The sequence below is a fragment of the Pongo pygmaeus genome, chromosome 2 (genome assembly GCF_028885625.2).
Source record: "Pongo pygmaeus isolate AG05252 chromosome 2, NHGRI_mPonPyg2-v2.0_pri, whole genome shotgun sequence".
NCBI classification, from domain to species: Eukaryota; Metazoa; Chordata; class Mammalia; order Primates; family Hominidae; genus Pongo; species Pongo pygmaeus.
In genome coordinates, this window is record NC_085930.1 from 91,228,308 (window position 1) to 91,254,221 (window position 25,914).

Here is a 25,914-nt window from a genome sequence, read left to right on the forward strand (position 1 = left end):
TTGCATAGACAGGGGCTTTTCAACCTGTTTTTATTTCTCATTGTTCATTCAAGGTAACTGCACCTTCCAGCTGTATGACTCCTAGATGATCTTAAAGTGCTTACCTTCCATTACTTCATTTTGCCCTGTAACCAATTTTGTTGAAAGAGATGGGTAGGTTAGCATCATCATCATCATTTCCATTTTAAAGTAGAAATGAGACAGAGAAAGGAACCAACTTACCCACAAAGCTAGAAGACAGCTGAGCTGCCATGAAAACTTGGCCTCCTCGACACAACTCTTGCTGCCAGAGATGTGCCTTAGTTAAGCGCCTCAGTGAAGAAAAGGGCAGTCTGTTTAATAGCTCCTCATTGACACCCTGTCACTGCTGAACTGGCACGGAACCCAGAGTTGGCAGGATGGTACATGCCTCTCTCTACCTTGTTTCCTACACACCAGTTCTTAAAATCAGAAGGCTGTGTTAACCCAAGTCTTCTCTCCAAGGATTAATAATCATGAAAACAACAACAGTCAACCTTTGCATGGTTCTTAACAATGAACTCGGCACTTTCAAAGATGTTAATCATTTATTTTCTCCAACGACTTTACGATGTAGGTGACATTGGTGCCATTTTTCAAAAATGGGAAAACTGGGGATCCGAGATGAGGTGATTGGTCCGAGGATTATGAAGCTCACTACTGATGAAGCCAGCATCCAGTTTCTCAGACACCAAACCTGCTGTCTTCACTATACCATGTGCATTGCAGAAAAGACACGGAATTAGGGAGCCTTGTGTTATGATTGCTGTTCCCAGTTAGAATTAGATGTAGCAAGAACCTGAAAAGCAATCCCTACCAGTTTGCTTCTTTTCTATCACTAAGTCAGTTCTTTTGTAGAAATACATATTCAGGACAGGTACAATCAACTCCCCTTTCACCTAAATTTTATTTGGAAAAGAATGCCTATTAAAATAATAGATGAAAAGAAAAACTCCACTTTCCATAGTTACTGTTTTGTTATGCTTGGAATGAATTCAGTTCAAGTTTACAAAAATCTGCATAAAGTAAGAGTTACGTTTCTGGAAGTTAACTTCCAGCTTTGAAACATACCTCAAAATCCTCAGAGAACCCATGCTGGTTATTAGAATAGAGCTCACTGATGTGTTTGACAAACTGTTTGACAGGAATGGCTTCCATGTCATCTGGGGGAATAAAATAATATTCAAAGTTACATAGAATACTTCCATAAAACAAATTACACTGATAAAGCAAAGCATCCTTAAGACAAATACTTGATTTTTGCAAAGAGCAAAATAATTGTATCACACAAAATAGATGTCCTGAAGAAAAGTCTCAGGATTTATTTTACATTAGGATCTCATTATTACTTTAATGCCTACAAGCCAGGTTAAATACGGTTTTTAAAAAAAGGTACATAGAGAATTCCCTTTACTTTTTATATTCAAGGCAATTTACATAGTTAAATTACCACAGCATACTCTTAACTAAAAGTGTGAAGTTATCAAGGGTACCCATTTGCCAAGAAATTTTATCACACCAGGGGTTTTCTTTGTTTTTTTTTTTAATTGCTGTTCAATGGAGTCCAGCTTGAACTTTGAGCAATTAAGTTCTATTTCCAATCTTTTAAGTTTTAAGCAATCCTTTATACACAATTATAGATAGATGCCATTGTACCAGCTGGCTCTGGGTACAATGCCATCTATCTTTAAGTGTTCAAAATTTTAGCTCAAGACAGCTGTGTCTACATGATGCCAAATAATCAGTTTGACTGAATTAACTGGATTTTTTTGGTGTTGACAGACTAGGTGTAGATTCGGGAAGACTCCACATTCCCATTTATTTCGTGTTGTCACTTCAAAAGGAGACTTTCAGTTCATAAGCCCGAAGTATGTTTTAAGCTTATTTATCATGATACTTGAGTACTGCTATAAAATAGCCACACCCAACTAACTGGAGCTCCCCAACCTCCTTCTTCCCTTCTCCCTCGACCCTCCCCCACAAATATTTCCTTTTAAAAATACTCTGCTGAATTTGAGATAAACAACAGACATGACATTTACTTTATTCAGAGTGAAAGATCTTTGGCAAACGCACAAACATCTAAACTGCCACAGATGCTTTTCTTAGCAAAGGGTATGAAGATCTGTATGTGTAAATGAGGTCCTACTTTGGCAAGAATTTTATAGATCCAGGCCTGACAATCTGATTTCTCTTCATCTGGTGACAGTTAACATTGACTATGTCATTCCTTCTCTTCTTTCTTTCGAGAGAGCAAAGCTCTAGGGTGGCTTTTTGCATCTATTGACATTTTCAAACTTGAATCATGCTTAAGTGGAAAATAGCATCTCTTATACTTTGTTTTAGGAAGGTGACTTATGTGTTCATAATCCAAGTTGCTTAGCATAGAAATGTTACTTATCAAATAGGTGGTGCTCTGTAAGTACAAATTCTTCCTGTGTGAACAATTAAAGTCCTAATCATGTTAATAGGCAACCTTATGAAAAAAATTGCCAAGTTATTTACAAATATTTCAGAATTGAAGATGTTCATGAATATGCAATCATTTTGCATGCCCAAGAAATCTATAGCTCTCATGATGTAACCAGCATTAACAGAGTAAGCGGAGCCAAAATGTTTCTCCAGAATATTTAGCAGAATGCACAGTTCAAGAAAAATTTCCAAAATTATCTGATCACTTCACTTAAAATGTTTAGAAGTAAGCAAATTCTACAATAATGATCAGTGGCAATGAAAATGATCTCAAGTTGAGAAAAGGGTTACTATGTACAAAGCTGGAGAGTCTCTAAATGATTAGCCCAAGAATAAACTCATTTTCAAACAAGAGGCAAAATGGGTGAGATGGGACACAACCTAACCACAGAATCACTCTAGTATGTAGACTATAGGACTTTCATATACTTAGAAATGACAGATGCAACACTATTTTCAAGGGCAGAGTGACATATTTAGTAGAGTAATAGGTTGAAGACAACATTTATACGATAATGATAGTTTAGAATTTTAGATTCCCGAGAACTTACAGTGCCGTGATTAGGAACACGGACTCTAGGTCAAAATAAGAAAAAACATGTCAGCTTTAGAACTGTTTTACTCTGTAAGGTAAAAACCACAGCATTTTAGAGGCATAGCCCACCTCAAATCATTAAAAGAAATGCTTTCAGGTTAACTGCTTATTGTTTTTTTCTGCAAAGTGCTCAACTGTAATATCCAAGCTAATGTCACACACACATGCCCAGAAATCAGTATGCCTGCTGCCACTATGGCTAGAAGCAGCAAAAATCCAGCAGAGCTCAGTATGATAATCATGGAAATATATGACTCACTAGTCTCTCCAATTTGCATCTTTATCCAAGGACGCCTAACCACACCCTCTGGGTTTCCAGGCACCACGAATAATGTCACAAAAGTACCAGACAGGCGGACATACATACAGATGCATGCTGTACTGACCACTGTCAGCTACCCAGATAATACAGCATTTGCCCTGCAATCAAGATAAATAGCTGAGGAGTCATAAATCTCTTTTCTTTATATTGAGATGAATATAAGGCTATGACTAATTATTCTAATCATTCTCCTAATTTTTCTATTACATTCTCTCAACATGAGCCAGATGATTATAAAATCAATGTAACTAGCAGAAGGCCAAGCAATTAGGACAGCATCAGAGGCCTAATCAGCTCAATTTTTATCTGGAAAGGCCCTGTGTGTTTTAAGAAGACGTTCATCCAAAACATGCTATCTCCACCTAAACGTCTGAGTTTCATTAAATATTGCAGAGAATATTAGCAGCACTAACTAGGCCAGGCACTTTCTGTGTACTTTATATGTATTAACATGTACTCCAAGAAATGCATACTGTTTTCATATGCATCTTGCAGTTGAAAAAAGTTTAGAATGGCAGAAGAAGCTGGCTGCAGAGCCTAGATAAAAAGTGCTCTGACTCAGAGAGAATGGGAAACCCCTGGATAAAGCCATTTCTGAGCACCTGGTACTCAGCCAGATATTAGGGAGATGGTCTCTGCTGAAGGACATTTGTGTTGGTGAAGAGATGAACATAAGGGAGAGCAAGAACAGTGTAATTATGTGATAAAGACTACAAGTGCCATTAAAAGGATGGATTTGATGACAGTGGGAATAAATGTCACTGATGTAGTGGTGGTGGTGGGAGAAGCATAAAGGAAAAAAGGGGCTGGAATCAAAGTGAAGATGTTTTCACTGACTACGGATTAAATGAGAGATTATTATGGTATAACAAAAGCAGGATAATGATAAAGTGGTAGAATGAGAGGAAAAACACCATTTATTAGGCCCTTACTGGTTACCAGGGACGGTGCTAAATGTTTTTCACACATTTATCTCTGTAAGAACCAGATGAAGGGAACATGGTTATTCTCACAGTGCACATAAGGAAACCGAGGCAACTTGTCCAAAAAGACTAAGTGGCAGAGCTGAGATCTGAACCCAGGTCCATTGAACCCAAAGAATGTATTCCTGTGTACTATGATACACTGTTTGTCTTCACTCTCAAAGCACTATAATTTCAAGGAATAACAAATTAAACTTTTTAATTCTTAATCTCCTGGTTAATCTGATAAATATCACTTGATAATTTTGTGCTAATTTTTTTTTTGAGACATGGTCTCACTGTGTCACCCAGGCTGGTTGGAGTGCAGCTGCTCAATTGTATCTCACTGCCACCTCAAACTCCTGAGCTCAAGTGATCCTCCCACCCCAGTCTCCTGAGTAGCTAGGTGTAGTTCTGTGCCACCATGCCTGGCTAATTTAAAGAGATGGAGTCTTGCTATGTTGCCCAGGCTGGTCTTGAACTCCTAGCCTCAAGCAATCCTTCCACCTCAGCCTCCTGAGTAGCTGAGACTACAGGCCCATGCCACCACACCTGGCTTATATTTTTTGTAGAGATGGAGTCTTGCTATGTTGCCCAGGCTGGTCTTGAACTCCTAGCCTCAAGCAATCTTTCCACCTCAGCCTCCTGCGTAGCTGGGAGTACAGGCCCATGTCACCACACCTGGCTTATATTTTTTGTAGAGATGGGGTCTCACTATGTTGTCCAGGCTAGTCTCAAACTCTTGGGCTCGAGTGATCCTCCTGCCTCTGCCTCCCAAAGCACTGAGATTATTATAGGCATGAGCCACTTTACTCATCCACTATTTGTACCTACAAAATTTTCAGATACCAAAGGTTTAAACTAGGCAAAAGTGGGACCACTACCATTATCACTAAATCACCCGATTATAAAATGACTAATGTAGAGAATCAGTACCTGAAGAGGTGGGCTTATTGTTATTAAATATTATTATTTACCCTTAAGTTCCCAGATTTTAGCTTTTTGTGGTTAGAATTAGATTATGTACATAACTGGCCTTTTATTTTGTTCAATTCACAACAAAACCTTCTTATGTACTTTTGATGAAGCTTGAAATCAGGTTTGTAGGTACCAAAAGCAGAGCCTCAGAGGAGGGTGAACTGATGACAGCAACTTCTACTGAGAAGAAAACACCAAAGCTGAGATAACGCTGACCTCAAATGCAACACTGTAGGCAATAAAGAACAATGGCATTCGAACATAAGGCTGTTTGCAAAATCTACAGTTATGTATCGGCTGTACTTGCATCTTCAGAACTGTTAGAGGGAAATCACCAACACTTGATGCCTCTAACCTACTCATATATGCTAAATTTCCTTTCTCTTAATCTTAAGGAATAACAGATAAATAAAAAGAGAAACAGCTTTCTTGCCCATAGTTTTTTATTTGATATTGGAAAGGAAAAATAAGCAGCCAAAGCTGTCCCTGAACATACACCACAGGGAGGAGCTGCACAGAGGGCCCAGCCTTAGTACACTGCTCCTGGTAAGGCCATTAGCATGTAACTCAGTAAAACTGAGTATCTGTGATTCTTATCAGCCACCAGTGATGAAATGCTTCCTGTGTATCAGGAAACCAGAGGCAATGGTATGAGTGGAAAAGCCAGAGCCAGACTGTGTGACTCCACTTCTCTGATTCCCTTTCCTCATCTGTAAAATGGGAATAACAGTACTTAATTCATAGAGTGTTATGAAAAGCAAACAAGATAACACAAGTACTTATAAGAGTGCCTGGCATTTAGTAAACATTTCATAATTCATAGAGTGTTATGAAAAGTAAACAAGATAACACAAGTACTTATAAGAGTGCCTGGCATTTAGTAAACATTTCATATCTATGATTTATTGTTAGGTGCTACTTGCTTTGCTTGCACAACCCTATGTTCTAGGTGCTGTGATTAATCTAATTTTCTCGATGAGGAAACTGCCTAAAAGGGACCAAGGAGCTTGCCAAGGCTACTGTCATTATCAAGTAATAGGGCCAGGCTGACTCCAAAGCCTGGGTTCTTCCTTATTATATTACCTCCCTAGAGCTTACATTTAAAAGAAACTTTTCAGCAAAAAAGGATTGAAATGATATTCTTTGGCTTTGAGGGTAAGCTTCAGTTACCTGGAAAATTCACACTGGAAGACTGGTCACCTTGATGATGCCAGGTAGATAAAGTGTTAACGGCATTTACCTTCCTGACAAGATGCTTAGCTGCTGCAGTTGATTGACTTAAGGTCTATTTAATAAAATATCCCTTCTTGCTTACTCTGGAAGTGTGTGGGTATTTATATAAATACCATTAAGATTCCAAAGGTCCTTAAGTCACCCACTCTATGACCAATCCCTGTAAAGTTCATTTAACCCTTGGCAGATCTCTCAACCCTATCCGAAATTCCAACCAAATCTCCATGGGCAGAGAAAACATACAGAGCCCTAGCATAGTACTTGGCTCAAATCAGTGCAGTTCAGACCTTACCCACCCCCTTCCCTCCACCCTGCTCCAACAACTGGCCTGTTAGCAGGTACTGTTAACCACACCTCTAGGGGATAGACCTCATTTTCAGGAATTCAGCCCCCTGCCCCTCCTGTCTGCCCTCTCAGTCTCTCAGAGGCCAAGTTCAGGCCTCTCAAGGTGTTTGGTAATACCTTTGTGTCAACTTAGGAAGATAAAGCAAATACGAAATACAAGGATATTATCAAGATTTCCTGAGTTAGGACACAACAAATAGATTTTTGTCTAAATCACGCTCTTAGGATGCATGGAGTGTTGTGGAGGTTGGAGCATTTTATTTCCTGCCATAAAAAGAAATCTCTTTTCATTTATGACACAATGAAGTCAATAAAGAAAGGGCTTCATTATAGTCAAAAGACCAATGAATCTCCTTTGGAGATAATCTCTGTATAAATAAAATATGCCAACAAGGTTGGTTTAATCCCAAGGGTTTTAAACTGCATGTTTAAAACCCCTTTATATTCTGGCACCCTGCTGAAGCCAGTGACCTTCAAATTATTAAGATGTATTTTAACTGCTGGAAAGGCATGAATCATTTCTGAATTTCTAAGCTACTGGTTAGCAGCAACATTTTGTTTTGTAATGCTCTTATTAGAAAGTTAGATTTTCTAATTTCCAGAGAAAAGCATTTGTAAGGACATTTGTGTCTGACAGTGTGCGTATTTAGGAAAGCCCTTTCAATATGCTCTATAACAGGTTAATTTCATGAGCTAAGTTCTGATTTCTAAAAGTTTATATATAATGAAAGTCTAAAAGAATAATATAATGTAGCGAATGCTTCATTAATAACTGTAATATTCAAGTTTGTTTTTTCAAAAGAGTATTCCTGAGTCACTAGATTTTTATAAGTACCTGTCAATGTTAAGAATATTATGGATCTTAAAGACAGAATTTTGTGACCACTTCAGTATTTTAGAAGATGGAAAGCATATGAGGGGACTGACAGCTGGGTTACTGCATTCAATTATGCTTTATCCTCACACCGAAACAATGGGAAACCAGTAACCGGGGAACATTTTCTTTTGAAAAACCGTTAGTGAAATATATTGAGTCAAAACCCCTTCACTCTCCTGCAGAAGTCACAGTTTAACTTATCTCTCCTGCTCCTACTTTTCCCATATGTGATGCATGGAACAGGCACTAACCATTCAAAATCTATCTGATAAAATAATTGATACTACCTTTATAGTGATTGGAAGCCAACCTCAAAAGCACTTCTTTGAAGCTGGATAAATACTCTTGCATTTTGAGTTTTTTCTAACATGGCTAATTAACCTCAGCCACCATATATATTCACAGTCTCTGTCTAGCATTTCCATATTTTGCATAAGTGTTAGGTGAGACCAGGGGGAAAAAAAAGTCTTCATTCTTAAAACACTGTCTTTGCTATACTAAATCAGAAGAACAGACTGAATATCCTAAATTCCTGTTAGAATTAGTAAAACTGGTCATTCAAAATTGTTCAAAAACTCCTATAAACTGCTATCTCAAAGGGACGAGTATCAAAGGGTTAGCAAAGCTTTCCTTAATCATTTACCTATTTTATAATAGTTTCCAAAAGTCAGTATAACTTACTGATTCCACGTATGCTTTGGGATTTAAAGATACAAGCTATTTATTTATGAATTTTAGCCACAGCAGAATCATCCAAAGTTGCTGAGTTAGTGTCTAAATTTGTTCAACATTCAACATGGCTGTGACTTGTTTCCTAAGTCATTTAAATCACACAGAACTGTTTTTGTGCAGGGAATGGATGTCTTGCTGAGTTGAGTCTCTCTCTCAGGAGGGAAGAGAATAAAAATAAGTAGAGAACAGAGATGAGAGGGGAGATTTTTTAATATGGGGAAAATGTCAACCCAAGAATTATGAAATTGCCTCCAGGAGGATGAAAGAGAATTTAATGGAAAACCAAATGGTCAGTGCTAGTGAGAGAAGTTAATGATCAATAACTCAGAAAAAACCAAACAGAATATTCACATGTATTTGAAAATGCCTTGATTTAATGAAGCAATATCCAAATGAGGAGTCTGAAGTCTTGAGATATCAAAACTGTCACAGTCGTATGCCAAGAGGTGGCAGAGCCATTTATAAGCATCTGTGCTTTGAAGTCACAGAGATAATTCCAGTGTTAGCTCCACTGCTTAGCTCTGTAACCTTGGGCAAATTAAAAAAAAGTCTCTGAACCTCAGTTTCTTCATCCAGAAAATGGGAGTGTCAACTGTACCTGTCTCTATAGGATTATAGTGAAAATAAACATAATATACTTTGTTGGTAAAGCTCAATAATTATTAGATAACAATTTTTGAAGAGGCTAACTGTAAAATAAGCTCTGGGAACACAGTGTATTGCATATTCCACAGTGATGACCCTGGAGCTCTATTTTTACAACAGCTTGGTACTAGAATTTTCAACTTCACCCTGCCGCACATATTTTTAGCCAGTATAATGATTCAGTTTACTAGTTATGTCTGTTGTCTGCAAATATCTTTAAAAAAATCAATTATAGAGAGTGAAGAGCCCAAGTGGTAAAATAATTTGCTAAATCTGGGGTCCAGTATTATTGTTATTTAGGTTTTGAGCAGGGATAAAATATAACTGAGATTGAATGGGTAGAATAAATACTTCACAGGAGCTCTATAAATCTCATATTATTTTTAGAAATAAGAACAATTGGATAATTTCTAAGATAAATCATTTAAAATGATTCCATGGAGGTCTCCATTAAAGAAAAGTTGTGGTAAAAGCTTTAGTAGAGTGAAAATAACTCACAAGTTTGTTAAAAATTGAATTGTGTTTTCCTTATATGAGACACAGTTGTACTGCTATAACTAAAGAAGAAGAAATCCTAAAGAATAGAACAATGAATTGTTTAAAAAGTGCTTTGTGAATTAAAATATTTTCCAAATGTAACTATTAAATAGGACTGTGGGGTTTTATTTACCAAGCTGAGAGATTGTGATCAAGCTGAAAGCTCTTTAAGGAAAGGTCATTTAGGGTAACTCTCAGTTAAGGGTGAAGTAAGTTCATTTGTTTAGGTATGCTCCTAGTAAGGCTATGTTAGCTATGAAGACCTGAGAAGCAGATTAGCCTCACTCATCATTTCACTAGGTAAGCCCTTTAACATCACACTGCCTTACATTTAAAATAATTCATTTTTACGAACGTGTTACAGCTTGTCAAGAACGCCTCGCCTTGCCAACTGAGGTACAACTGAATACATGGGCTTCTCATTCAGTGGAGAATGTGAAGCAATCTTCTTTTGATATAGTTATATTACTAGTGAGTGAGTATGAATTAGGAGAAACATATTTAAAAGGGAAAAAGACACATTTAAAGAAATGCCCCTGGGTTTTGAGTATTTAACTTCTTAATTAAATAGGTAACTGGGAATGAAACAGAAAACATTTAAAAGCAATTTCTGGTCTAATATATCTACTCAAAGGTGTTGCAAGGCATATTCAGAGGATCCTAGTGAATTGAAAGTTCTAAAGCCTATATCAAAGAAGAGTGATTCAAGGTAGGGCACACCTAGTGGATGTAGTTCGGTGTCAGGGACACAATTTTAACATGAGAGTCATACAAATGCTCTCTCTCCATGACTGCTGGGATTACCAGTACCATGATCTGGGAAGGAAAGTTGCAACAGCTTACACTTTTGGCTTAATGTATGGTTTCCAAAGTGCTTTTACACATATCATCTACTGTGGTCTTGACAGTTACCTCAAAAGGCAAGGAGAATAGGCATCCTAATTAATTTACAGATTCTGGAAACTAAGGCTCAGAGAGGTTAAGGCACTGAACAAAGATTTCAGGGTGGACCTAGGTTTTCTGATTCCTAATCCAGTGGTAAAAGAAAATAGAAATGGAAAAACAGCCTAGTAAGTATTTCACCATTTAACTCTTTAAAAATGGATTTCAGTTACACAGCTACCAAACAACTGAGTCTGTCAGACAAATCAGGTCAGAGGGGAGAAAGGCTGCCAGGAATTTTCCGGTGGTCAACACATACTGTAGGTAAAGCAAGAGGAAAAAGTATATGCACACTATTGTGCAAATCCAGTAGATTCAATGAAACTACTTATTTCATGCTGATGAACTGATGATTCCTGTCTGCCTTCTCTACTCTCAAAGGAAAAGTAGTTTCCTTCAGCAAGGATAAAGGGGCAGGGTTAGTGGAGAACACACAGTAACACAAAACTTATCCTGTCTTTATGGGAATTAGTTTAGCAGCCACAAAATGCTCCAACAGGAACATAATCAGAGACTTTCTGTTAATCTTCTTGTTTCTGTGTGACAAGTTTTAGTGAGAAAAGCTGACTAGAATGTACAAAACATGGACAATCCCAGTAATATCTAATGACTTAGCAATATACAGACACATAACAGGGCAATTCAGTCCACAACCATAACCACACGTAGTGACAATCTGCAAACAATAGAAGCATTTCTCCATGGTATCCAAAGAATGACTGTACCTCTGAGTTTCACAGCCAAGACCTTTTTAGAACTTCAAGGAAATTTTTCTAACGTTCATTCATTGAAGTACTTAAAGAATACCTACTATGTGCCAAGAATTATTTTAGCACTGAGGATATAGCCACTTGCCCTTATAAAGCTCTCATTGTAGTGGGAAGAGAGCAAACAAAAAAGTAAAATAAATAGCACATTAGTTGATGGAAAGCATTATGGAGAACAGGGCAGATCAGCAGGATGGGGGAGCTTCAGGTGTGGAGGAGGGGTGGCATTATAATCAAAGTGATGCTTCTGTTTGCAAAAGAGTAATGTCAAGAGGATAGATGTATCTAAAATATCTGAAGATACGTATTTGGAAGCACATAATGAAACCAGGACGTAGATAGCTAAAATCTGGCAAACAAGAAGGGATGCCAAATAAAAATGGTGGGTGAGATCTTCAAATCCCACATCCTATTACACCTAACCCACTGCTGAACTTCTAAATGTCTATATGGCATTTGCTAGGATTCACTACAGTGTACACTCCATTATTCCCTACTCCAACACTAACCAAGTGCTTTATCTTCTTACTAGAGGAAAAGTGAAATATCCACCAGACCAGTAATGTATCCCTCTATTTCCACACAACCATCATAAGAACCGAAACTTTGAACATTAAGATACATGATTTTAGAGGAAAGAATCTTAGAAAAATATCACCTGTAAAAAATGTGTCACAAATTGTGATTTAAAAATATAAGCACAAATTGCCTATGCAAATGAAAATTTAGTCCAAGTAGATACTAAGAATGTTTTTGTACGGTTTTTCCCTTTTTTCTACTGTACTTCCCTTTCCTGCATATGACTGTATACTACATTAACTCAGTTATTTGTTCCTCTAAAGAGAGTTTTATTACTTTGCAGATATGTAAAGGAGTGTGCATTAAATTACTCTTAGTTAAGGATATCTTATACTGGGCAAGCTTTAAAAGGCTATAAAATATTTTGTCGTTTTATCACATAAAACTGAGAATAAAAGAGAAAAACAATTAGCCCATTGGAAATAAGAGCAGTGTCTTACTTACCCGGAATAGGAATAATAGGAATACTTTCATTAGGGACCACTCGAGGTGAACTGCTGTCTTCCACATAGAAATGAGCAGTCTGAAAACATTTTCTGTGTAGAAAAGAGAAAAACATGTCAATAATAGAATATACTTTATTTGAGTTCATCTTCTTTTAATTCTTATTTTACAGATCTTCCCAGCTTTAAACATCACACAGCACTGAGGGTAAACTCATGTAAAAGTAACAAGATACAAAGACAACATTCAGCCTGTTGGAAGGGCCCAAAATTGCTAAAGAATATCCTTTTTTTTTTTTATCATCACCGCATCCAACCTGACAGTTCAAAGGGAAAGGCTTAGTATTTAACTACTCAAATACGTGAAAACATGGTAGAGAGTAAACCTACCACACAGACTGCTAGGGTTATCTCACAATATTTCTAAATTTGATATGTTACAGAGGAATAATTTGCTATTCTAAATCCCCAGCACCAAGTTCAAAACCACACCTTGTATCCCCTTCCAACATCGTCATCAAACAGCCCAAGTACACAATAGCACCACATTGTTCATGCTTAGCAAAGGCCCCCAAAGCCTCAGACAGCTCTTTAAAGGGGTCAGAGGGCTTCAGGAAGGCAAGCACTCAGAATCAGAGGCCCTTGCCAGACAACATCTGAGACAAGGTCTTGAAGCCCTTCAGTGTCATCTGCTTGTTTGTTTTTTTTACCTGTATTTCAAGCAAAGCAGAGAGCACACACTGGTCATCATAGGACAGGCAATGAAGAGAAAAGCCATCAGCAGCTCACTCAGCCTCTGCCTCCGATGCTGGCTGGCCCTCAGCTTTCCTGCATCCACGTCACTGCTCATTGCGGCCCTAATGAGCTGCCGGAAGCACAGGCTGAATATTTAATGAAGCTGCTCAGCGTGAATGGCTATTGTGACCAGAGAAGGGTCCCTGTTCATTTGGCGGAGGGGCTTTACAATAGCTGGCCCTACTGCTGGGTCTTTTAGCCAAGCAGGCGGCATCCTTCTGGTGCACAGTGTCACTGGGATCTGTCCTCCTCCTCTGGCGTCGCACACCAAACAACATTTACACACATTACAGCTTTGCTTTTTCTGGGGCCCGTATTCCAACTACCAGATAAGTCAACTTTTCTTCACAGTTGTCTTTGCTCAATCTAATCAAAAATATCCTGGGATGATTCCATTGGGCATACCCTGTTTCTATGAGTCCAAAGAAGGGGCCAGGGTTGGGAACGTTAGAGAAAAATCAAGAAACTATAAAAAACAAGATCTCTGTGGGAGTGAAGAGACCACAGAGTTACAAAGATGTTTCCATCTCAGCTTTTATACAGGCTATTATAACTACACGCAATCAGAAATGATCACATGTCATAGTATGAAGCGCTGTTCTTTAAGCAGTGCCTATTTTCAGATGGAAAGTAGCTCTAAGCAGTTTCCATTTGGATAGTGCTCTAGAGTCAATCTAGACTGCTGCTCCATACCATTAGGAGATTCTGAACGTCAGTTACTACAACTCTTGACACACGCCTCCCAGGACTACTCTAATAGAGCACTGAAGAAAAATGAGTGTGTTTTTTTTTTTCCTATGAATTGCTCAGCATTTATAATATAAATAATAAAACAAGTTTTCATCACTCTTTGCTTAGCTGCCTTTACCTAAATTTGTGAAGAACGTAAGTTAGTCAGACTTAAGCTACATGGATATAAAATGCACATAATATTATAGGGCTCTGGTGCTAACCAAATCTTCTGAATGTAAAGCAATGGAAATCTATGTGAAACAAATTATTTTGATGTTTGAGACAACTTCCTTCTCTCTCTAAATTAGTTATTAAGTTTTCTACTCTTGGATTCCTTCCTCTCCTCCCCCACCTTCCCCAATTTGCACAGATTTCCAGAATGTAACATTAAAGTTAAAACACAGGTTATGGACTTCACAAATGAATGAAAGCCTTAACCATCCAGTATCATAGCTAAGGAAAACCTGCTTCTGTTGAGTTAGAGGACAGCTATTCAACTACTTAATAGCCCAAATAAGTGCTCTAAGTCACTAAGATGAATGGGATGCAATTTACTGGGTTAGCCTTTAACTTGAAAAAAACAAATGCATGCAAGAAATAACTTTGATTTTAAGACCATAATTATTATGGCTATTAGACTTCTAAAATTTAAAGCTATTAGTAAATAGAATTGTTATTGGCCAAGTTACTGTTAAAGTGACTTGGAAAGGATATATATACTATATTGTAGATTTTTTTTTCCCTACAAGACAGGCAGACAGTTCAGCCAGTCTCTCAGTTATATGTGGAACTACAGGCTCCACATTATCTGTGAAAAAAGCAGTGTGTACTGAAGCAAATCACACTCTAGTGCCCCATGTGCTGCTGTTTATAATGGATTTTCCCTGGAGCAAAATAACTCCATGATTACCAGAGAAAAGCACACGACTGGGGATAAGGATCAGAAACCTGGGAGACAAAGCTCCGCATCTGTACCTTGCTGCACATCAGGCACTTGCCTCCCACACAAATATATGGGTGGGCAACTAACTACAGAACTTTGTGGGGAATGTCTTCCCATAGAATAAAGATTTCAATGGATTTGGCAAATGTTTATTCAGCACCCACTGCACAGCATCAAGTATGCAGACAACACATTCCCGCCGCTGTCTGCAATCCTTAAAACTACTTCCTTAAGCCTGGCTAAGCACTGGAGTAATTGATAAAGTATTATATAAGCAACAGATGATCTTTGTAGAAAAATTAGGCAAGACAAATGAACAAAAAGAAAAAAAATCAATTAAAAACACCCAAAAATCTTCCTCCTAGTGATGATCACTATTAATATTTTGAGGTCTATCTCTGTATACTTTTCCTCATTTATTGACTATTCCTTGATCATCTGCAGTGAGGAGCTGGGAGCACAATGATAAACAAGACACACAAGGCACCTACCCTCCTAGTATGTATGCCTTCATGGGGAAAAATCCACAACAAGTAAATAAATTGCTTCAAATAGTCAAGAGCAATGAAGAAAATAAGAATGATGTGGTGGTAAATGAAGTCGGCTGAAGGAAGGGACTTCACTGAGGAGGTGGCATTTGGGCTGAGGCCTGATTAAGGAGGTCTAACCCTGTGAAACTCTGGAGGAAGACCATTTTAGGCAGGTCAAGCAGCTAGTTGAAGAGCCTCAGAGCAGAGGGAGCTTGGCGCATTTTAGGAAACTGGAAGGAAGCCAGAGGCAAGGGAAAGGCTGTGGAAAGCAAGGTTGGAGAGGCGGGCCAGAGCCAGATCATGCAAGATCCAGCAGACCAAAGAACCTTCATTGGTGTCTAGGAGCAGGGGAAAGTCAATGAAAGGCTTTAATCCATGGAGAGGCACTGTGTGATTTGCTTTTTTCAGAAAGCTCATTTTGGCCGCTACATGATGAATGGATTAGAGGGCAGCAGAAATGGAACAAGGAGATCAATCTGTGGGCTATTATTATAAACTCACCCAAATATACACAGATGGGCTGTTTTCCATTTTTTTTTTCTGGGTGTTGGGGGAGTATATATTTTATTTTATTTTGAGATGGAGTCTCGCTCTATCATCCAGGCTGGAGTGCAGTGGCGCATTCTCAGCTCACTGCAACCTCCGCCTCCCAGGTTCGCGTGATTCTCACGCCTCTCGTGCCTCAGCCTCCTGAGTAGCTGGGACTACGTGGGGGTTTTATTTTTAAAAAACGAAATGAGATCATTCTATATGCATCTCTCCTTGATAACAAATATAGACTGGCATCCTCTTTATTAATGTTTGCTTAATCTTCCATTTCATGGAGGCATTACAATGCTGGTATTTAATTTATTCCTTTAATAACTATCTATTGGGGGGTCTACTCTGGGCCAGGGACTGATGAAGGTGGTCAGTCTGTTGTCAGCTTTTCATGATCCTTAACAATATGAACATGGTCCCTTTGCATGTACAAATTCTACACTGTGTTTAATACCTAAGAAAAGCAGCTGCATATCACATGACATATTTTAACTTGCTCATTTCAGGGAATTTCCATGAGAAATTATGCTTCTTGACCTTCAGAGGTATCCAGGAATAAAAAAAGCAAAAGCAGGGGTTTTGGAGAACAGGAAAGAAAACTGCAAGTTTTAATGCCTCTAAACCTCTGAACTGTGATCTACGTAAGGAGGCAGTATTGTCTCTAAGTTTGAGCTCAGGGGAATGGAGGTAGAATTTCTCAAAGCGCTGCCCAGACACGGTGACTCACGCCTGTAATCCCAGCACTTTGGGAGGCCGAGGTGGGTGGATCACGAGTCTGAGACCAGCCTGGCCAAGATGGTGAAACCCCGTCTGTACTAAAAATACAAAAATTAGCCAGGTATGGTGGCACGTGCCTGTAGTTCCAGCTACTCAGGAGGCTGAGGCAGAAGAAACGTTGGAACCTGAGAGGCGGAGGTTGCAGTGAGCTGAGATCACACCACTGCACTCCAGCCTGGGCGACAGAGCGAGACTTGGTCTCAAAAAAAAAAAGAAAGAAAGAAAGAAAAAAAAGAATTTCTCAAAGTGCTTACGTGTGTCACTGAGCGTGCAATTTCAATTTTCTATCTAGGTCTAATTCTCTTTCAACTAACTTACCCTTACAGACCCTCCCTGAATGAATCAGATTTCTAGGATCACAAAGAGCCATTTTCTAAAATTATAATTTCTCTTCAGTGAACATTTGTATATGTAAGTACCCTAAAAAGGGAAATCAATGAAATAGATCTTGTTTGTAGTGAAAAAGTATATTTACAAATTTAACTACAAAATATAATCCAATGCTTCCCTACCATATATTTCATGTTTCCACCTCTGCCCTTTTACTTCTCATCCCCTCCCCAACCCCTGGGTGCTGTCTGTGCCCTCTAAGAAACTGAGGCCAGGTAACATTTTCACTGACTCTGACAGGCCTAGTGATGACCCGAATTAGTTATCTTCTGCTTCCCCTGTTGTACATTTGCAGCATATATCTTTCTGACACTTTAAGTTCTCTGATTTAGGTATGCCTTAATTTTGGAGGGCCCTGAACAGTCAGTCAGTCTGTCTCTCAGTCTCTCTCTCTCTCTCTTATCAGTAAAGTATCAGTCAAATGGTGGTTATTAACAAGCAGTGCATACCTCTTTGGCTTAGGGAGCTTTTAGAATACCCAGGCAGGGTAAGCCCCATTCATGACGATTCTAACAGAGCAGGTGCAGGGTGGGGTATATATAGCTCTGCGTATTGTCAAGACTCCCTCTAGGGATTCTGGTATGTACTGTGTCCAATTATGAACCACTGTGAGAAAGGGAAAATCGTTCCTGAGAGTCCACCCTTGTGGACTGCTATACTTGTCTGGTAGGAAAATTAATTTCAGTTTCTCTGAAGGCATGAAGTTGTCAATATTTATTTCAATGTTATTAATAATAATGATGTTCCGACATCCTGAATTCCAAGTTTCCTGCCACTTAAACAAACTGGAAAAACACTGTTTTAGATGGCTTTCTAAAGCCCACCCCCATCAGCAAGATACCCAGGATAGAGGGACTTACATGAAACATTCACTGAATGCTCCCAGATGGGTACAAGAAAGAGCTCAGTTTGCACAAGTTATTTCCTCAGTTCAAACTCAGTGGGTATGTGAGACAGAATGAAAGTGAAACGGGAAATGTGAATCTGTTGGTCCCTAAGTTGATCCCATTTCTCATATGCCTCTCACAGAGTAAGCATTTTGCCTCTCCGAATGAGCGTCCCTGTTCAAAAGAATGTAGTTTTCTTACAGCATAGCCCTAAATGCTACCCAAGTGCTTCTGGTGCTTGACCAAAGATGACTAACATATTAGATCTATGCACATTTCTACAGAAAGTTCCAAGTAGCAGAGTGGAAGCAAGCTTCCTATGTTACTCTCCATTCATTCATCCCCTTTTAGAAAACCAAACATGGGCTCATATATCTTCAAAAGATTTCTTAGAAGGGTTTGCTTGGAAGTCCAGAGGGTAATGTGTGATAGCAGCTGATCAAATCTGTATGGCGTCTGGTTAGCAGTTTTCTGGGTCTCAAGCCCACAACCCACACCTGTGGTCCAGATCCGTACAGTGTCTGAAGCCCTGATGGTAGGAATGTGCAAGTATGCATGGCTTCTTAAAAGCCCACATGGGACACATGAAGCTTATGATTAAGAATATTTTCTCTTGGACTGAAATTTCTAAAAATAACCTTCCATGCTTTCAAATAACGGAGATATTTTAAGGATAAAGACCTCTTTAAAGATAAAGTCTACTCTTGGGAAAACAGAGCACACACTACGTGCAGAGTACATCTTTTAGTCAGGATGTGAAACACATCGGCCACTATCAGCTGTCAACATCAAGTCCCTGAGCTCCCTGCTGAAAAATATACACTGCCAGCACATGACAGGTTCCAGTATGTTTAATTGGCCTTCTTGACTAATGAAACACACACACGCCCAGCTGCTCTGACAGTCCTTTATAAGTATTAATAAAATTCCAGTTACAGAGACTTACTACCCAAACAAAATGTAGCAAAATAACCAAAACAAACAAACAAAAACCCTCTAGACTTCTGACCCCCCATTTCCACCCAGGAATTTTGATACATTCTTAAGGAAGAATACCCAGAATGACCAAATTTCTGCATAAAGGCCTTTTCTTCTGTGGCTTCTGTTTTTCTGGGAACCTGTTTAGATAACCTCTGATATGAGCTAACAATTTTCTTATATCTCTTTCTGCCCTTCTGACAAGAACCTGGAAATAATTTAGTGACCAATATTTTTCAGAAGCAAAGTGCTGAACTTGAGTGCAGAAAGACTGAAAATTAGAAATGTCTGGAATTCCACACAACACTGCTGTATTAAAAAACAAACAAAATAACCTCCTTAAAAGGTAGGTCTCCAAACCTGCTTACAGGAAAAAGGGGTTCCTGAGGTTTACAGACATCTGGGTCAACATGTACACCCACTTTGAGAAGCTTGGGATGTCACACTGTTCTCATCCAGGGTCCTCCACTTACTACAACACTGCCCTGAACAACACCATGACTACTGGACATGGGCAGGGTGGAGGACCACAATGTGGCCTCCAGACTCATATGAAAACCCAGAATCATGAACTAACTGATTGTTGGTATATAGGAATTAGAAACCAAGTGACTGTCTTCAAATTAAACTCAATGGTTCTATAATCACATCAGGGTGACAAAGAGTTTATTAGCAGTGTGTAGCTCAAATTCTAATTGCAGACTAGAGAGGGCAGTTAGCTGAGCTGCTGCTGAATATTAATTATATAATCTTAACTGATTTACACACTGTCCTCATTTAAATTTACAGTGGCATACCCGCTAATAATCCCATTTATTTTCATGCTGTCAAGAAAAGAAATCGCATTAATATTTACTTTTGTAAATGGATCTGTTGTAGTAAACCCTGCATGAATAAGAGCCACTTACAAATGGAAAGCTGAAAATGTTCACATGCCTTCAAGGAAGATGATTGAGAGCTGTATTAAAAAGGCATGGATTGATTTATTAGGGCAAAATGTTTCAAGAAATTGAAGTGACAAATACAACAATAAAAGAAAAAGGCTGTAGGCGTTGTTGGGCTTTTCCTCAAAGAGGAGTGTCTGAAATAACTCCGGGATTCCACTTGGAAAGGAGCCCAATGTAAGTTCTAAGTTGAGATTTTTCATATACAACAACTCACTTGCTGTTAAGTTTCCTTTATGGCATGTTAAGTGATTCAGTTTATAAAACTCAGTTTACACTTGTAGTATCTCTTCCGGAAGGGATCTTCTCAAAAGAAAAACTCAAACCAAAATATGTTTCTAGTGGCCATATTTTCCAAATCATAAAAGGGGGCGTGAGATTTGACAAATGTCAATGTGCTTTGGGGGATAATCAAATGGCAAGTTTCACATGAGGGCTGTGGAAGTCCCAGGGCATATGGCTGTCATACCTTAGATAAGCAGGGCTTAACAGATATGAGGAGAGAGAAAGGGAAAAGGGAAGAGAAAAGAGAACAAAATCACGCAATGATGGATGGGGTGTGAAAGAGGAAACAGATACTAAAACGAGGAGAGAATGTTTCAAAAATATTTTGGATTTCACATGAATAGGAGAGATGGCCTAGTCGACTTTTGGTACAGTCAGAAGTGACAAAAATTTGATTCCCATAGTGAGAATTTTATTGGATGATTCAAATTGCCTGCAATTAACATCTTTAGGAAGGTGGGAGAAAATGATAAATTATAGGCACAAAAGTGGTCTCAAAACTATATTCTCTTAGCTAGGCATTAAGTTTGCCAAGAAATCCTTGCAGATACCTAGGTCTGACTGAAGTACTGGTAATACTTTCCAGGAGATAGGAGAGAAAAGGTCTCTTCAGAAACCACATTTTGATGAGACCGTGACAGTTCTTATATTATAGCTGGCTTTGAGAAAGTGAGCCCTGGACACTACTTCCCAAAACTTCCAGCTATTACCTAGAAAAGAAGGCTTGAAGTCAGGGGCTTTAAAGTGGCTGTCTCACCCTTCAGACCCTAGACTGGAATATTCTGAACATCTGGACTGAGGCTTGAGGGGCTCTCCACCTCATTTGCCACAGTTTTAAGGCACTGACACAATATCCCACTGATTTTGGAAGGTTAATGGTGATGTGATAGTCCAACTCATTTTGGGGAGGAGGTAAGAAATGAAATTCACATTATATTTACTGCACATATTTTTCAGTATTTATAATCTAAAATGTCTGGGTAAAAGCCTCTTGGCAACTCCTTATTTTGTTAATATACTGATTGACTGTATTTTGCTGTGAGTGATATTTTAAGGATCTAAGAAGGTATTATATGCCTCTTCACTAAGCCCCAGATTGCAGTATTTTTTTAAAATACTTGAGACCATTTTGGGGGGGAAAAAAAGTAGATTCAGACATCACACGATCAACCAGGTTAAATTCCAAATGAATTTACTATTAAAATTTGAAACTATAAAAGTAATTTTAAAAAAGAATAACCTCAGAATGGAGAGACTTTTAAAAGAAAACTCAAAATCTAGAAAACAAAGCAGAAAATATAGATAAATCTGATTATATAAACATCAAAGAAGAATCATAAATACAGTTAAGAAGTAAACTATGAATTGGGAAAAAATATTTGCAACCCACATTGCTACCAAGGGATTATCTCTCTTCATTAGAAAAAGACCAATAACTCAAAGAAAAAATAAGCAAAAGATATAAACAGTTTACAGAAAAACAAATGGTTCAATCCCACTTATAGTAAGAGACAATACATTAAAACCACACCGAGACACCGTTTCTTTTTCACCTATGAGGTTAGTAAAAAGGCCAAAGTTTGACAATGCAGTGTGCTGGGTTGGCTGTAGGGAAAGAGGCATGCTCATAGACTGCAGAGAGAAGCCCGCCTTGGTACCCCATTATGGAGGGCAATTTGGCACCATACATGCACAATAGCACATACCTTGTAATACAGCCAATAAATTTTCCTCTGAAAATTTTCCTACAGACATGCTTATCCACTTGCAAAGTGACACATAAACTTATTAATCACACGATTGTTTATAATAACAAAAGATGGAGAACAATCAAAATGACAGCCACAGGGGATAGGTTAATTAAATCATGACACATCTATACAAAGGAATACCATGCTTCTGTGTAAAAGAATGAGGAAATTATATAGGCATAGGGAAAACCTGTGTTAAGTGAGAACAGCAAGGCACACGATCGCACATGCTGTATTCCATTGTGTACAAGGGGATAAAAGGATATTCATTATTTGCTTATATATTATATATGTGTAACAATCCCTGGAAGAATAGACAACAAACTAGCAATAGGGGCTACCTATTTATGAGGAGGTAGGGAGCAGGATGGGTGAGTGATGGGATGGTAATTTAGTGGTGTATATAATTTTAAACTTTTTTATTTTGAATCATGTCAAGTATTACTTACTCAAAACTTAAATCAGCTTTATTAAAAAATTAAATACTTGGGTCTGATCTTCAATGTTTTTTTCCTCTCCTTTCTGGGAGGATAATCACCTCTCATAGCTGTTGTCCTGCTTTTAGCAATTCTCTGTGCAACGCGTCTTACCGGCACAGTCTCCTTCCTTCCTGCTGTGGGACCGGGAGATGACAGGGGCAGAAGAGTAATGCCACATGAAGTTAATGTGTAGGGATTCTGTAACAGCTCTTGCAGCTGTTTGGAGGGTTGCAATTTAGCTATCACTGGGGGCTCTTCTTCTGATTCCTGGCCACATTTTAGGTGGAGATACAAGCCAGGAAAGAAAATGAGAGCGGACTGAAAAAGGCAAAGGTGAGAGAGAGCCTTGTTGAAGTGCTTGCATTCCAGCCTCCTGCAGAAGCCTGGCAGAGGTAGGGGGCACCCTGTCTTTCAAAGCCCTTTTATAGAACAGCAGCAGGATGGACATGGGTCAGGAAAGGAGGCAGCAAAAGTGCCTGGGGAGAGAGCATGGGGAAGGAGAGGGGACAGTGGGCCAGAATGAGGAATTGTACAGTACAGCAGGGCGGCTAGCATAAGGAAGAGCACAGACATGGCGCCCCTTGAGGACAGGATCTATATCTGGCCCATATCGTTTTCATGGAGTACTTAGCATAGCACACGTAGCTGTGAGAGGGGGTACTGCTCAGGATTCACGCCACTGCAGTGGAGTCCCAAGGCAGCCACTTAGGCAGGGTGGCCTAGCCAAGTGACAACTTCTCAGAGCCTGAATTTCCTCATCTTCTCAACGGGTTAATATATTTCACACACTATGCATTTTACATATACTGCCCCCATTTAATCTTCACAACAACCTCATGAAAAGTTGCTATCATTAGACTCATTTTCTAGATAAGGAAACTAAGGCCCTATGGGCCCTTCCTAGTCGCAGGGCCAGGAAGTGGCAGAGCTGCAGTTAGAACACATATCTCCCTGAGCCAAAGTCTGTCTTTTAAGCTGCTACACTATTTTAAAAAGTAAATGATATGATTCACAATCAGAGGGATTCTATAAATACCTGTAGTTTCACAAGATGGTTCCCAACTCCTAGACCTAGATGAAACTGATTGTGCTTCCCTCACTGAGCAGCAGAGAAGATACCAGAGAGACTGGGGCATCTCTGTTAGGATCTAAAATATATCTATAATGGGCCCACTGACATGTGGGGGTCGAAGTACATAAAAGAAATAGTCTGGCAGGCTACATCATCACTTCTGGGGAGGATTTGAAATTGGATGTGCATTTATCTTTGTGATATTCATAAGGTGATGCTGGCTTTTTAAAGTGTTATAGTCAAAAACACAACATATTTATAATGGACTGGGTATGACAGTTAGGCATTTAAGTGATGTCCAATGTCTTCCTCTCTTAAGATTAGCCTTTGACTCCAAAACTATACAGAGAAGTTTCTATTTCAGTTTCTATCCTTAGTTTTGAAAATGTATTAGAAATTAAAGACATTAATAAGCAAAAAGGGATCACAGAATAATTTAGTTACCAGTGTTAGCAGTTATTGCTTTCCCTACAAGGCCAAAATTGCACAGTATAGTGTAAAAGAAAATAGATCATGTACTTTCTCATTAATCTGTCACAACTCCTAAACTATACCTTCTCAGATTTCATAGGTTTATCTGATTATAATAGTTGGATATCTAAAATTTCATCTCACACACACACACATTTTACCCACAACCAATGGAGATGAATCATTCCATGTAAAAATTCTAACATAAATCCTATAAATTCGTTCATTGAAAGTAAAAAGGGACTGCTCCTGACATAATATGGATTAGTGAATTAGTCTAATTAGCAATTTAATATTAAAAGATATTAATATTAAATACAGTTTGCCTAAGACAGGCCTTACAGAAACATTATCAAGAGACTCAAGTGTGGTGATTAAAACTGTACAATCATGAGTTCCAAACATTTATTATAAATCTTTCCAGGACAATAATTTTTCCAAGTATTCAAACTATCCAGAACTCATATGCGTTTCCTTTAAAAAAAAAAAAAAATTCACCATTCTTAAGGAAAAACACATAGTACATCCACGTTTGCTCACTTCTCTCTCCCCTTCCTACTCTTCATCCCTAACTTATATACAAATTTAGGTTTCTAAGAGGTATTTTTCACACAAGGCTATATGCATGCATTATATGTTTTTTTAAAAGCTCAAAACCATGCAAATATCTGAAAATTTGGAAAGAAAATGGATGCAACACACATACAGACACACAAACATAGAGCACCCCCAGTACATACAAACCCGGAAACAAATAACACCCCAAAACTGCAAAATAAAGCAAAGCAAGCACACACAGGACATACTTTAATTGGTACCAGCTACCCACAAGCTGAATTGATATTTCCAAGTCTTACTTTTGGGAATTCAGGTAAAGCAGGTGAGTTTCAGCACTGTGCCATCTACAAGACTTTAATCCCCATGGCAACAAAACAAAAATTTGGCAAGCCAGTCCCCGCCATCAAGACGCCCCCCACTTAAGCTTGACCGCCCCTCACCTGCTCCCCTTCTCTCCTCTCTCCCCAGAAGAAGGCACTTCACGGAAACGTCTGGGAAAGCCCTTGGACTTTATTTTGTTACACCCTCTAAATGGACAAAAAACAAAAGAGAACAGGTGTAGAATACAGTATTTTCAATTGGCCACCAAGAGTTCCATACAAATGCCCTCCCCTCCCATCTAACACAGACAGACCCCGTCATCAGGCCTCATCTGTGACATTTTCAAAAGAGGATGCTTATGCACAAAGGAGCTTATGAGGAGCTTTTATGCTGAGGTAAGAAATACCCAGTGGGAACTTTACTCTTGTAAGTCATCTTTACGTATTCACAGCCTCTATTACCCTGGTGTTAATGGAAGGTTAGGATATCACAAACACAGTGATGACCCTTATCATTCATATACCCACTCTTCCACCTTTGACACACTGCCCTGGCAAACAGAATGGCTTAAAATATCATTGGAGTAAAGTGAACTTGGAGATCATTTGGTCCTCCCTTCTGCCACAAATGTCTCTGAATTTGGTGCCATTAGACACATTTCGAGTTTTGTCTTTTACCCCATGCTTTCCTCTCATCTCAGAACAAACATTTTCTTAATTCACAATACAGATTGGAGAATAAATAGGAGAGGCACCTCAGGGAGATGGGAACAGCAGTTGGCAAGTTATTACTATATATTAAGTCCTATATTTAGTTTCCCCTTAAAACTTAAATAACTGTAGCATCTGAGACTTGGCTACAGAATTTGAAAGATGCACTTCTGTCACACAAGAACACTTGAAAGTATTTATTTAATTATATTTAGTCTCCCAAACCAGCTGGGCTATAGGATTTCACACTGAAATGATTCCTATTCTTTCCAAACTCTGTTGATAAAATAGCAATGACAAACTC

General features: G+C 38.7%; 1 protein-coding gene across 4 annotated transcripts in view; it reads right to left on the reverse strand.

Annotated features, from left to right (window-relative positions):
• Window positions 1-25,914, reverse strand: part of PTPRG (protein tyrosine phosphatase receptor type G) — a 735,948-nt gene that overhangs the window by 41,280 nt on the left and 668,754 nt on the right. For 2 of the 4 annotated variants that reach the window (XM_063661892.1, XM_054483419.2), the window contains exons 14-16: window positions 25,020-25,106; window positions 12,449-12,540; window positions 1,090-1,181 (exon numbers count right to left, since the gene is read on the reverse strand). In XM_063661892.1, the coding sequence (XP_063517962.1) occupies window positions 1,090-1,181; window positions 12,449-12,540; window positions 25,020-25,106 (271 nt within the window). The remainder of the gene's footprint in view (window positions 1-1,089; window positions 1,182-12,448; window positions 12,541-25,019; window positions 25,107-25,914) is intronic. The other 2 variants (XM_063661893.1, XM_054483420.2) reach the window with 1 other exon arrangement.